The sequence below is a fragment of the Syngnathoides biaculeatus genome, chromosome 12, assembly GCF_019802595.1.
Source record: "Syngnathoides biaculeatus isolate LvHL_M chromosome 12, ASM1980259v1, whole genome shotgun sequence".
Lineage (NCBI taxonomy): Eukaryota > Metazoa > Chordata > Actinopteri > Syngnathiformes > Syngnathidae > Syngnathoides > Syngnathoides biaculeatus.
The window spans coordinates 29,903,070-29,916,926 of NC_084651.1; the positions used below are offsets into that span (position 1 = coordinate 29,903,070).

At 46.3% G+C, this 13,857-nt stretch overlaps 1 protein-coding gene across 6 annotated transcripts in view; it reads left to right on the forward strand.

Annotated features, from left to right (window-relative positions):
- Window positions 1-13,857, forward strand: part of zswim8 (zinc finger, SWIM-type containing 8) — a 226,335-nt gene that overhangs the window by 94,853 nt on the left and 117,625 nt on the right. For all 6 annotated transcript variants that reach the window (XM_061837433.1, XM_061837430.1, XM_061837428.1 and 3 more), the window contains one exon: window positions 3,177-3,352. In XM_061837433.1, the coding sequence (XP_061693417.1) occupies window positions 3,177-3,352 (176 nt within the window). The remainder of the gene's footprint in view (window positions 1-3,176; window positions 3,353-13,857) is intronic.

Here is a 13,857-nt window from a genome sequence, read left to right on the forward strand (position 1 = left end):
TTATCAGGAATACTCCCTAAAAACAGAAATGTCTCTTATTCTTTGTTCTTGTTTTGATGTTGTTCCTTGTTCTGTATGTCGTAGCAGGGCAGCACCGACTGCTGGAGAAAAATTCCTTGTGTGTTTTTACACACTTGTCTATTAAATCTGATTCTGATGTGCTCTGACCTCTTTGTTCTGGTCAGAACACGAGCTGCAGCATTCTGAATGAGCAGTAGTTGTTTAATGCTCTGTTTGGGGAGTCCAGTCAGAAGACCTTTATAGTGATCAAGTCTACTTGAGGTAAAAGCATGGAGGAAAAATTTCCCTAGTCTGCTTGACACATACCAACCTTCACTCTATGTATGTTTGTCATGGTCCTTCCGGTCGCAGCCCTGGCGGTGCAGGTCCCCTGCACACCTGCGCCTCATCTGGGATAATTAACCCTAGTATATATAGGACCCTGCGGACGGTCTGGCTTTGCCAGATCGTTGCCATCCATGCCTCGGTCCCGCACTTCCTTGGTCCTGATCCTGAACCCCTGTGTACCGACCTCCGCCTCCCCTTGACACTCTTGATACTGCTGCTCTCTCTGACTGACTCTCCGGGATATGACCTTGGAACGAATAAAGACCTTCCTTTAACTGCCTCCTTGTTTACAGAGTCGTGCATTTTGGTCTCTACAGATCCAGTGCAGATGCCTGGCTGAGCAGGAGACTACTCTTCAGGTTACCAACCAGAGACTTCTCGAGATCTGTGCCCGATTCGAGCCATGGCTAGCATCTAAGGCTAGCGCCGCTAACGTCATGTCCTACCTCTGTCCGTCCGTTCCGACTCCCCCGCCATTCACGGAGTTTCAGCGGTTCGGGGCCACACCTCTCTCCCGGTCTGAACGCTTTTCCGGCGACACAGGGAACGTCAAACCCTTCCTCACCCAGTGCGACCTCCACTTCGAGCTAGAGGCTTCCGCCTTCCCGACGGACCGTGCACGAATTGCCTTTGTCATATCCCACCTGACGGGAAGAGCAGAGGCATGGGCCACAGCAGAGTGGAGTCGTAACTCCGTAACGTGCCACTCCTGGGCCTCCTTCGTATGTGCCATGATGCAAGTTTTCCAGTATGCCTCGCCCGAACACGAAGCAGCAGCGACATTGATTACACTTCAACAGGGGCAGAGTTGTGTGGCAGATTCTGTACTCCTTGTTGACCAAGGGTAGCATATAGATGCTGTATACGAGCGTCCAAAGACTGACCCTTGAGAATTTGCTCCTCTCATTGTTTGGATGACTCTGAGTCTGTCTGCCCCCTGTTTTGCCCTATCTCTTGTTCCTCTGATTGTTTGGGAACAGCTTCATCGTTTTGTCTTTTAGTTATGTACACATTTCCATCATTTTCTTTTTGGGTTAAAAAAATCTTAGCAGCCAATACCTTAACTCCTTGTCTATTTAGACAGAAACCGTCTGCCTTGTGACGATGTCTGCGCTCCCAAAAAGTGAAGAAATGAAACTCACAGATAGTGCCGTACACACTTTGCTTAACCACTTATTTAATTCACTCAGCCTGAAGAAACGTTCATCTCCAAATCTTACAAGTGGAGGTTGTCCGGAGATCAATGAAATCTCGCTTCAGTACCTCTGATTGCCGCTTGGGAACATCCAAGCCCCACTGTGTAACAGTGAGAGCTCAAGGATTTTTTGAGAGGTCACCGTGTCATTGGTAAAACATAGTACTTTGGTGTTTTTCTCACTGCAAAAAAATTTCACATCCTTGACAGCTGCATCACCAACTATTACCATTGGGATCCCAATTTTTTCTTGTATTAATCAATTTCATACCTTTAAGTGATGAACATTCTTCCCTTGGGTCTTGTAAAAGTGGCTCAAATTTATTTCTAAGTATAGTGTCAATGTTTTCCATTGGCTCACCTTTTTTCATGCTCTTCACCGTAGTGAACATGCATGTCCGTTCACTTGTGGATGAGGTGGCCCACAGCTTAGGCCACCCGGCCGGATTCCTTGGGAATACGCTGTGGTTTTGACCTCCCTTTTAGGGTTCCCATATCTTTGGGCATTGCTCCCTATGAATTCCAGGGAGAATTGTATGATAATCTGTTATTGAGTCTTCATTCCACGTCTGTACTCCTTGTTGAGCTAAGTGACTGTTTTGTTAGCACACCTCTGCTCATCATTATGAGACATCACTAGAGTTGTTTCATTTCTCGACTGTCCATTCACAACATTTGAAGAAGGTGGATCTTCGTATCAAAAATTGACACCCTCTGCACCAGTCCATTATAGACTTTAATTGAAAAGGGAGGCATCTTGATGGTTATTAATTTGCGTGAAGCTCTCATGTAATGGTTAGATGGTATTGGAAAATATTGAAATATGGCAACAACATTGGCGAGTAAGCTAATTCGGTAGCGAAGGCATCCTGAGTCCAGTTGAGTAATTTAAAAAAGTGTTTAGTTGAAAGAACACAAGAAACAGTCAAAAAAGTGGTAAAAGATACACACACATTCCAATGTAGGTGGATAAATGTATTTGGTGATCGCTTTTAGCACCGGGTCAACAGAAACTGGGTTAAGCGCCAGAGAGCTCACCAAAACTTCCCATGTCCTGCAGCCTGTCACACAAAATTGAAAATAGCACAAGAAATAGTCAGGAAAATACGCAAGGATACTCAAACATTGATATTTCAGATGATAAACGCTATATTGCGCTATTGATTTAGCATAGGCAGGCACGTCGCCGTACATAAGACGAGGTGCGTTCAAGGATGTCCAATGTAGGTGGATAAATGTTGTATTTAGTGATTGATTTTAACGCCGGGTCAACAGAAACTGAGTTAAACACTGGAGAGCTCACCAAAACTTCCCATGTTCTCCCGCCTCGCAGCCACGTCACTGTGCATAAAACGTGAAGTGCGTGCAAGATCCCCATGAAGCCTCGAAAACAACTCCCCTCTCAAAAATTAAAAATAGACACAAAAAGTGAAACAAAGAGCGATGGAAGTAGAGGAAGAAAAACAGAATTATCTTCTGGACTCCTGAAGTGTTTTCACAACTCAGTGTCCTACCCACAATTGTCATACTTGATGGATCCTTTTTTTTATATTTCTTGAGAGCTAAACAAATCATTTATTGTTTTTGTCAGTCTTGTTTCACACTTCACATCTGATTTGTTTGTGTTTTTCAGATAATCAGCTGGTGGTACAGTGTTAGAACGTCTGCATCCCACAGCAGTGCCAGTGGGCACACTGCACGGAGCAACTGCCAATCGGAGGTAGCCGCACATGCCTGTGCCAGCATGTGTGATGAAATAGTGATACTGTGGAAGTTAGCAGTGCTAGACCCAACTATGAGCCCTTGCAGGTCAGATTTTTTTTACATCAACATCATTTTAATTGAAAAATATTGGATTATATACAGTTAAAGCCAGAAGTTGACTTTCACATGTTCAACAGCACACGCATTTTTAGTCTCACTGTCTGAAGTCAAATCAGATTTGTTGGAATCCTGGCGGATTCCTCCCAACAGACCTGGTGTAACTGTTTCAGTTTTGTCAGTTGCTTTGCTCACACACCTTGTCAGATCTGCCCACAAATTTTCAATGGGATTCAGGTCAGTGCTTTGTCATGCCCACAACAAGGCATTGATTTGGTTATCCTCAAGCCTAGGTTAACTGACATGAGTTAATTGATGGCACATCTGGGGGGGTGTATTTAAGCACATACCTGAAACACTTCCTTGTTTGAAATTATGGGGAACAAAAAAAGGCCAGGAATCATCATCAATCATTATCAAAATCATGGAGTGCCACAAGTTTGACTCATCCTTGGGTGCAATTTTTAGATGCTTGAAGTTGCCATGTTCATCTATTCAAACATCCATCCATTTCCTGAGCCCCGTATCCCTCATGAGGGTCGCGGGATTGCTTGAGCCTATCATAGCTGCCATCGGGCTGGAGGCGGGAGACACCCTGAACTGGTTACTAACCAATCGCAGGGCACATGGAGACAGACAACAGTTGCAGTCACAAACACGCCTCGGGGCAATTTAAAGTCTCCAATGAATGCATGTTTTTGGGATTTGGGAGGAAAATGGAGTGCCTAGAAAAAAAACCACGTCGGCACGGGACTAACATGAAAACCCCACACAGGCGGGCCGGGATTTCAATCCCTGTCCTGAGAACTGTGAGGCTAGCACTCCACAGCTGCTCCACAGTGGGGTCCCATTTCTCTCAAAGAAACAACAAAAAAAACATTACAGTTTGCAAAAAGACACCAAGACAAAAACTCTTAACTTCTGGAGACATGGTGGGCTCAGGAAACAACAGTTGACCCGTTTGGACTTAATGACCAATGTTACATCTTGAGGAAAAAAAGGGGAAAACTTGTTGACCTGAGAACATCATACCAACTGTGAAGCATGGAGGTGGAAGCATCATGTTGTGGGGCTGTATTTCTGCAGCAGGAATTGAAGCTCTTCATAAAATAGATTCCATCATTAAGAAAGAACATTACATGGAGACATTAAGGCAACATTTCAAGACATCAGCCAGGAAGTTAAAACATAGGTGCAAATGGGTCTTCTAAATGGACAATTTTTTTATCTACTTGTCCCTTTAGGGGTCGCCACACCGTGTCATCTTTTTCCATCTAAGCCTATCTCCTGCATCTTCCTCTCTTAACACCAACTGCCCTCATGTCACAATATCCATCAACCTTCTCTATGGTCTTCCTCTTGCTCTTTTGCTTGGCAGCTCCATCCTCAGCACCCTTCGACCAATATACTCACTCTCTTGCATCTCCACATGTCCAAACCATTGAAATCTGCTCTCTCAAACCTCGTCTCCAAAACATCCAACTTTGGCTGTCCCTCTAATGAGCTCATTTCTAATCCGATCCAACCGGCTCACTCCTAGCGAGAACCTCAACATCTTTGTTTCTGCCACTTCCAGCTCTGCTTCCTGTTGTCTCTTCAGTGCCACCGTCACTAATCCGTACATCATAGCCGGCCTCACCACTGTTTTATAAACTTTGCCGTTCAACCTAGCAGAGACTCTTCTGTCACATAACACACCAGACACCTTCCACCAGCTGTTCCCACCTGCTTGGACCCACTTTTCTTTACTTCCTTACCACACTCACCATTGCTCTGGATTATTTAACCCCAAGTATTTGAAGTCGTCCACCGTCGCTATCTTTTCTCCCTGGAGCCTCACTCTTCCCCCTCCACCCCTTTCATTCACACACATGCATTGTTTTACTTCGGCTAATCTTCATTCCTCTCCTTTCCAGTACATGCCTCCATTTTTCTAATTATTCCTCCACCTGCTCCCTGCTTTCACTGCAGATCACAATGTTATCTGCGAACATCATGGGCCAAGGGGATTCCAGTCTAACCTCATCTGTCAGCCCATCCATTACCACAGCAAACAGGAAGGGGCTCAGAGCCTATCCCTGATGCAGTCCCACCTCCACCTTACTTTCTTCTGTCATACCTAAAGCACACCACACCACTGTTCTGCTGCCCTCATACATGTCCTGTACTATTCTAACGTACACATGCAGTACCACAGTTCCTCTCTTGGTACTCTGTCATAGGCTTTCTCTACATCCACAAAGACATCATCTAACTCCTTCTGACCTTCTCTGTACTTTTCCACTAGCATCGTCAAGGCCGATAGTGCATCTGTGGTACTCTTTCTAGGCATGAAACCATACTGTTGCTTGCAGATACTTCTGTCCTGAGTCTAACCTCCACTACTCTTTCCCAAAACTTAATTGTGTGGCTCATGAATTTTATTCCTCTATAGTTCCCACAAATCGCCTTTGTTCACACTTTTCCTCCATTCTTCAGGCATCTTCTTGCCCACTGGCATTCTGTTGAATAAGTGGTCAAAAACTCCACAGCCACCTCTCCAATTTGCTTCCAAGGGTATTTCGTCAGGACCAACTGCCTTTCGGTTTTTCATCCTCTTTAATGGCTTTCTAACTTCCCCCTTACTAATCATTGCCACTTCCTGGTCCTTCACACTTGCCTCTTCTACTCTTCCTTCTCTCTCATTTTCTTTGACTTCTCACAGTATTCTTGCCATCCATTGAGCACATTACCAGCACCAGTCAACACATTTCCATCTCTATCCTTAATCACCCTTACCCTCTCCACATCCTTCCCATCTCTATCTCTTTTCTGGCCGACCTGTAGAGATCCTTTTCTCCTTCTTTCGTGTCCAACCTGGTGTACATGTCGTCATGTGTCTCTTATGGACAATGGACAATGACCCGAAGTATATTGCCAAAATGATCTAAAAGTGACTGATGATGACAAAGTCAGTGTCTTAAAGTGGTCATCACAAAGCCCTGATCTAAATCCCATCAAAAATTTGTGGCCAAGTCAACCGACAAACCGGACTCAGTTATACTCTTTCTGTCAGTAGGAATGGGCCAAAAAGTTAGACCTGAGTCATGCAGTTCAAAATAAATGCTGCTCGATACTGAGGAATTGTATATAAACTTTTGACCTCGGAAAAAAAATAATATCAAATTCTCCCACATTGGTGTGGCATTTAAGAAAATTAAATAATTTTGGTGATCCTGACTGACCCCAAACAGAAGACGTTTTGGCTATATGCCTTTTTGTAACATCCGCCATGAAAATCCTCTTGAGGGATTTGTTTTCGACATGAAGCAGGAAGTGACATTGGAGGCAGTAGCGCGCTCAAGCGGACTCATTTCTTTCTATTAGTTTTACCTGCGGGAAGATAGGTCGTTGTTCCTTCGTGTTAGCCAAAATGCCGGCTTGTTGCATTGCTGGATATTGCTTGAACCCTCGGGAGGATGGATTCGCTCTTCATACTTTTCCAAAAATCCGGTTCGTCGTGAAAAATGGATTGCACAGGTGCAAACGACAAGAGCTTTGTGGGTTCCAAATGACATGTAAGTGTGTATACAGCTACTAACAAAAAAGCAATAGTTGGGGGAGTAGCGTAATCCGTAAGTCAGGGGTGCTAAATGTGTTGATGTGTGCTTTGGAAGGCTTCTGTGCAGCAGCCGCTGAAGGATGCCCTCTGCAGGCCTTGTGAATCGCCACCAGCCTAGTTGACAAGGCCAAGCTGTATGCAATGGGCAGCAACGTGTTGGAATATGTGGAGGAGGTTTTTGACATACAGGAGCTTCCAACTCTACTTGGAATTGTCAAACCATATGTTTGATCTGATCAGGACGTTTAAACAGTGACGATGACGAGCATCCAAGTAGCAACTGTAGAAGAGAAAAAGAGTAATTGGCCATTGGCTTGATGTGATGCAATATCATAATGAATGTCTTTATAACTGTACATAATATAAATATATGTTTCAGTGCAATGCCACAAGCTTTTTCACAGGATGCAGGAAGCATTCCCATATATTGTGTGCACCTGACTCAAGTTGCATCATAACTTGCCGCACACAGTCTTTGCTGTGTGTCTGTTGCCTTGTCATGTGGGAAAATTTACAGATATCAGCATTGAAAACCACTGTGTGGGTGTTCTTTTCCCTTACTCAACCTGCGTAGTAACTATAGTAGTTGTAGGTATATCCAAGAAAATGTTCACCTTTTGTCTGCGCCACCGAGGTGGGTAAGAAATTTAGTTCTGGTGCTGGCAATTGAGAAGTCACGATGAATAAGGGCATTTGCCCAACAACTCGATATTGGTTTCGTTGACTTGGAGAAGGTGGTGATCATTTGGCAGCTCCACCCTTATCTTCACCCGACTGTCCAAGAATTGCTGCTGCACGTTTGATGACACAACCAAAAATTCGATCATCTAAATGCAACCTAGGCTGTCCTGATGTCACGTGCACATGTGCACACCCTATGCCTGAACATGGTTTTTGTTGTGGACAATCCGTGATGAGCACAAAAGTCAGTAGCAGAACACCACTCGGCTTCTGATCGTGGGGGGTTTGGGGTTCTTCACAATCACACCATTCCAGGTCACACTGTCATTGCGTACGTGGGAATTGAAGTCCCCCAGCAGAATGGTCGAGTACCCAGAGGAAGCACTTTCCACCACTCCCTCTGAGGACTCCAAAAAGGGTGGGTATTCTGAACTACCATTTGGTGCATAGGCACAAACAACAGTCAGGACCCGTCCCCCCACCCAAAAGCAGAGGGAGGCTACCCTCTCATCCACCATGGTAAACCCAAACGTATAGGTGCCGAGCCGGGGGGCAGTAAGTATACCCACACCTGCTTGGCGCCTCTCACCGTGGGTAACTCCAGAGTGGAACAGAGTCCAACCCCTCTTAAGACGAGTGGTGCCAGAGCCCAAGTGGTGCATAGAGGTAAGTCCGAGTATATCGATTAGGAACGTCTAGATGTCACGCACCAGCTCGAGCTCATCGCCTGCCAGAGAGGTGAAATTCCATGTCCCATGAGCTAGTTTCTGTCGCCGAGGATTGGATCGCCATGGTGGCGATAGGATAGCCTGCCTCAGATAACCCAGACTCTACTTCTTCATGGGAAAGCATGGCCTCACGAAACTCTTCCCAGGGCCACATTTTTGCTTCAACTGTTTGCGGTAGTAATGGAGAGGCTGACAGATGAGGTGAGACTGGATTCCCCTTGGACCAGGATGTCCACAGATGATATTGTGATCTGCAGTGAAAGCAGGCTACAGGCGGAGAAACAGAAAGACGAAGGTACGCACTGGAAAGGAGAAGAATGAAGATTAGCCAAAGTAAAACAGAATATATGTGCATGAATGTGAAGGGCGGAGGTGGAAGAGTGAAGCTCCAGGGAGAAGAGATAGCGAAGGTGGACAACTTCAAATACTTGGGCTCAACAATACAGAGCAATGGAGAGTGTGGTAAGGAAGTGAAGAAACGTGTCCAAGCGGGGTGAAACAGTTGGCAGAAGGTGTCTCGTGTTCTATGTAATAAGAGTATCCGCCAGGATCAAGGGCTAAGTTTATAAAACAGTGGTGAGGACGGCCATGATGTACGGATTAGAGACGGTGGCTCTGAAGAAACAACAGTAAGCAAAACTTGAGGTAGCAGAAATGAAGATGTTGAGGATCTCGCTTGGTATGAACATGTTGGATAGGATTACAAATGAGGTCATTAGAGGGACAGCCAAAAGTGGATGTTTTGGAGACGGGGTGAGAGAGAGCAGACTTCGATGGTTTGGACATGTTTAGAGGCGAGAAAGTGAGTCTTTTGGTGCAGCCCTATGGGGGCACAAACCAGTGCAATCTGTAGGCCGGTCTCAAGCCCGGATAAATGCAGAGGGTTGCGTCAGGAAGGGCATCCTGTGTAAAAACTGTGCCAAACAAATATGAGCGTTCATCTAAAGAATCCCATACCGGATCGGTCGTGGCCCGGGTTAACAACGCCCGCCCCCGGCACTGCTAACCTGCAGGGCGTCGGTGGAAATTCAGCTACTGTGGGTCGAAGATAAAGAAGAGGAGGAAACCGGATCAATCGTCAGAAGAAAAAGAGGAATGCACAGAGCCTACAACTGAGTGTAGGGACTTTGAATGTTGGGACTATGACAGGAAAAGCTCAGGAGTTGGTTGACATGATGATTAGGAGAAAGGTTGATATTCTGTGCATCCAAGAGAGCAGGTGGAAAGGTAGTAAGGCTAGAAGTTTAGGAGCAGCGTTTAAATTATTCTACCACGGAGTAGATGGGAAGAGAAATGGAGTATGGGTTATTTTAAAGGAAGAGCTGGCTAAGAATGTCTTGGAGGTGAAAAGAGTATCAGATCGAGTGATGAGACTAAAGTTTGAAATTGAGGGTGTTATGTATAATGTGGTTAGGGGCTATGCGCCACAGGTAGGATGTGACCTGGAGTTGAAAGAGAAATTCTGGAAGGAACTCGAAGTACTTCTGAGCATCACAGACAGCGAGAGAGTTGTGATTGGTGCAGATTGTAATGGACGTATTGGTAAAGGAAACAGGGGCGATGAAGAAGTGATGGATAAGTACGGCATCCAGGGAAGGAACTTTGAGGGACAGATGGTGATGGACTTTGCAAAAAGGATGGACATGGCTGTAGTGAACACTTATGTCCAGAAGAGGGAGGAACATATAGTGACCTACAAGAGTGGAGGTAGAAGCACACAGGTGGATTATATTTTGTGCAGACGATGTAATCTGAAGGACATTACTGACTGTAAAGTAGTGGTAGGGGAGAGTGTATCTTCACAGCATAGGATGGTGGTGTGTAGGATGACTCTGGTGGTGGGTAGGAAAATAAAGAAGACAAAGGTAGAGCAGAGAACCATGTGGTGGAAGCTGAGAAAGGAAGAATGTTGTGCGGCCTTTCGGAAAGAGGTGAGACAGGCTCTCGATGGACAGCAGAAGCTCCCGGAAGACTGGACAACGACAGCCAAGGTAAGCCGAGAGACAGGCAGGAGAGTACTTGGTGTGTCTTTTGGTAGGAAAGGGGAGAAGGAGACTTGGTGGTGGAACACCAAAATACAGGGAGTCATAGAAGGAAAGAGATTAGCGAAGAAGAAGTCGGATACTGAGAGGACTGAGGAGAGGCAAAGGCTAAACAAGAGGTATATGAAGACATGTACACCAGGTTGGACACGAAAGAAGGAGAAAAGGATCTCTACAGGTTGGCCAGACAGAGGGATAGAGATGGGAAGGATGTGCAGCAGGTAAGGGCGATTAAGGATAGAGATGGAAAAGTGTTGACTGGTGGCGGTAGTGTGCTAAATAGATGGAATGAATACTTTGAGAAGTTGATGAATGAAGAAAATGAGAGAGAAGGGAGAGTTGAAGAGGCAAGTGTGAAGGACCAGGAAGTGGCAATGATTACTAATGGGGAAGTCAGAAAGGCACTACAAAGGATGAAAAATTGAAAGGCAGTTGGTCCTGATGACATACCGGTAGAGGTATGGAAGCATTTTGGAGAAATGGCTGTGGAGTTTTTGACCAACTTATTCAACAGAATACTAGCAGGCGAAAAGATGCCTGAAGAATGGAGGAAAGTGTTCTAGTTCCCATTTTTAAGAACAAAGGGGATGTTCAGAGCTGTGGGAACGATAGAGGAATCAAGTTGATGAGCCACACAATGAAGTTATGGGAAAGAGTAGTGGAGGCTAGACTCAGGACAGAAGTAAGTATCTGGAGCAACAGTATGGTTTCATGCCTAGAAAGAGTACCACAGATGCATTATTTGCCTTGAGGATGCTAGTGGAAAAGTACAGAGAAGGTCAGAAGGAGCTACATTTTGTCTTTGTGGATCTAGAGAAAGCCTATGGCAGAGTACCAAGAGAGGAACTGAGGTACTGCATGCACAAGTCAAGTGTGGCAGAGAAATATGTTAGAATAGTACAGGACATGTATGATGGCAGCAGAACAATGGTGAGGTGTGCCTTAGGTGTGACAGAGGAATTTAAGGTGGAGGTGAGACTGTATCAGGGATCAGCTCTGAGCCCCTTCCTGTTTGCAGTGGTAATGGATAGGCTGACAGATGAGGTTAGACTGGAATCCCCTTGGACCATGATGTTCGCAGATGATATTGTGATATGCAGTGCAAGCAGGGAGCAGGCAGAGGAACAATTAGAAAGATGGAGACATGCACTGGAAAGGAGAGGAATGAAGAATAGCCGAAGTAAAACAGAATATATGTACATGAATGAGAAAGGTGGAGGGGGAAGAGTGAAACTCCAGGGAGAAGAGATGGCGAGGGTGGACGACTTCAAATATTTAGGGTCAACAATCCAGAGCAATGGTGATTGTGGTAAGGAAATGAAGAAATGGGTCCAAGCAGGTTGGAACAGCTGGCGAAACGTGTCTAGTGTGTTATGTGACTGAAGAGTCTCTGCTAGGATGAAGGGCAAAGTTTACAAAACAGTGGTGAGGCCGGCCATGATGTACGGATTAGAGACGGTGGCACTGAAGAAACAACAGGAAGCAGAATTGGAGGTGGCAGAAATTAAGATGTTGAGGTTCTCGCTCTGAGTGAGCAGGTTGGATAGGATTAGAAATGAGCTCATTCGAAGGACAGCTAAAGTTGGATATTTTGCTGACAAGGTTCGAGAGAGCAGACTTCGATGGTTTGGACATTTTCAGAGGCGAGAGAGTGATTATATTGGTGGTAGGGTGCTGAGGATGGAGCTCCCAGGCAAAAGAGTGAGAGGAAGACCAAAGAGAAGGTTTATGGATGTGGTGAGGGAGGACAAGAGGGCAGTTGGGGTTAGAGAGGAAGATGCAGGAGGTAGACTAAAATGGAAAAAGATGACATGCTGTGGCGACCCCTCACGGGACAAGCCGAAAGGAAAAGAAGAAGAGTGAGTCTTTTGGTAGAAGGGTACTGAGGATGGAGCTGCCAGGCAAAAGAGTGTGAGAGGAAGACCAAAGAAAAGATTGATGGATGTTGTGAGGGAGGACATGAGGACAGTGGCTGTTCAAAAGGAGGATGCACAGATAGGCTTCGATGGAAAAATATAACATGCTGTGGCGACCCCTAACGGGACAAGCCGAAAGAAAAACAAAAAGAACCGCCAAAGAGCCAATCCACCTGGCCAGCCAGTTCTCATTAGCTGGGAACTGCGGGGATTGTCACTACGACACACACGCTCCTTACAACCACAGCTCCGGTCAGCTGCCTGACCAATGGATATGCAGAACATGGTCCACTATGACTCAATGTCCCCCATCTCCCCTGAACATGAGCAAAGTTCTCTGGGAGGTGGAAGTTTAAACTCCTTCTGACAAGGGACTCTTCCATACATTGCCAGCAGACCCTCACAATATGTTTGGGCCTGCCTCGTTGGACTGGTATCTTCCCCCATCATTGGGCCAAACTCACTATCAGGTGGTGATCGCACTCTCCAGCACTCACTCTAAGGACTCCAAAAAGGGGGCAGGTTCTTCCCAATCATGCGCTTCCAGGTTTCGCTGTCATTGCCCACATGAGCATTGAAGTCCTCCGGCAGAACGATGGGAGTCTCCTGAGGGAGAGCTCTCCAGCACTCCCTCTAAGGACTCCAAAAAGGTGCTTAGCACAAACAACTGTCAGGACCCGTCCCCGCACCCGCAGGCGGAGCGAGGCTACCCTTTCATCCACCACAGTAAACCCCAACATAGAGGTGCCGAGCTGGAGGGCAACAAGTATTCCCCACCTGCTCTGTGCCTCTCACTGTGGATAACTCCAGAGTGAAAGAAAGTCCAACTCTTCTCAACAAGACCGGTACCAGAGCACAAGCGGTGTATGGAGGGGAGTCTGACTATATCTAGTCGTAACTTCTCGACCTCACACACCAGCTCAGGCTCTTTCCTTGCCAGAAAGGTCTCTGACTTTGGCTACCGCCCATCTTATGTTGCACCTGACCCCAATGAGCCCTCTCACAGGTGATGAACCCATGGGAAGGGAGACCCATGTTACCGTTTCGTGCTGTGCCCAACCAAACCCCACTGGTGCAGGCCCGACCCCCAGGTGCTCGCCTTTTAGCCCCACCTCCAGGGACAGCACCCCAAGAATGTGCAAAAGTTTGTCGTGCATTAAAACTCTGCAGGAGAAAGTCATGGCGGCCAGAGAGCAGGGTGGAGTGCTTTGACACCTGGTCGAGTGTCTTCCCCACCTTGACCCTGCCTTCCCCACACAGTTGAGTGTATGATGCATTATAACTTGAGGACTGACATAACAGTGTCGGGAGGCATGGAGAAAACCAGACCAGAAACCAGCACAGATATGCTGGGATCCAAATTGGCACCTGCCCCACAGCAGTAGCTCAGTGACCACAACAAAGCGAGAATACGGGCCAGACCTAGGCTGCTGACACACAACCTGAAGGAGAGAAAGGCGTTGACTCATGCAGCGTGCCCCCGAAAAGAAGAGTGTACAGGCCTGAGACCCACCAGCACTGCTGC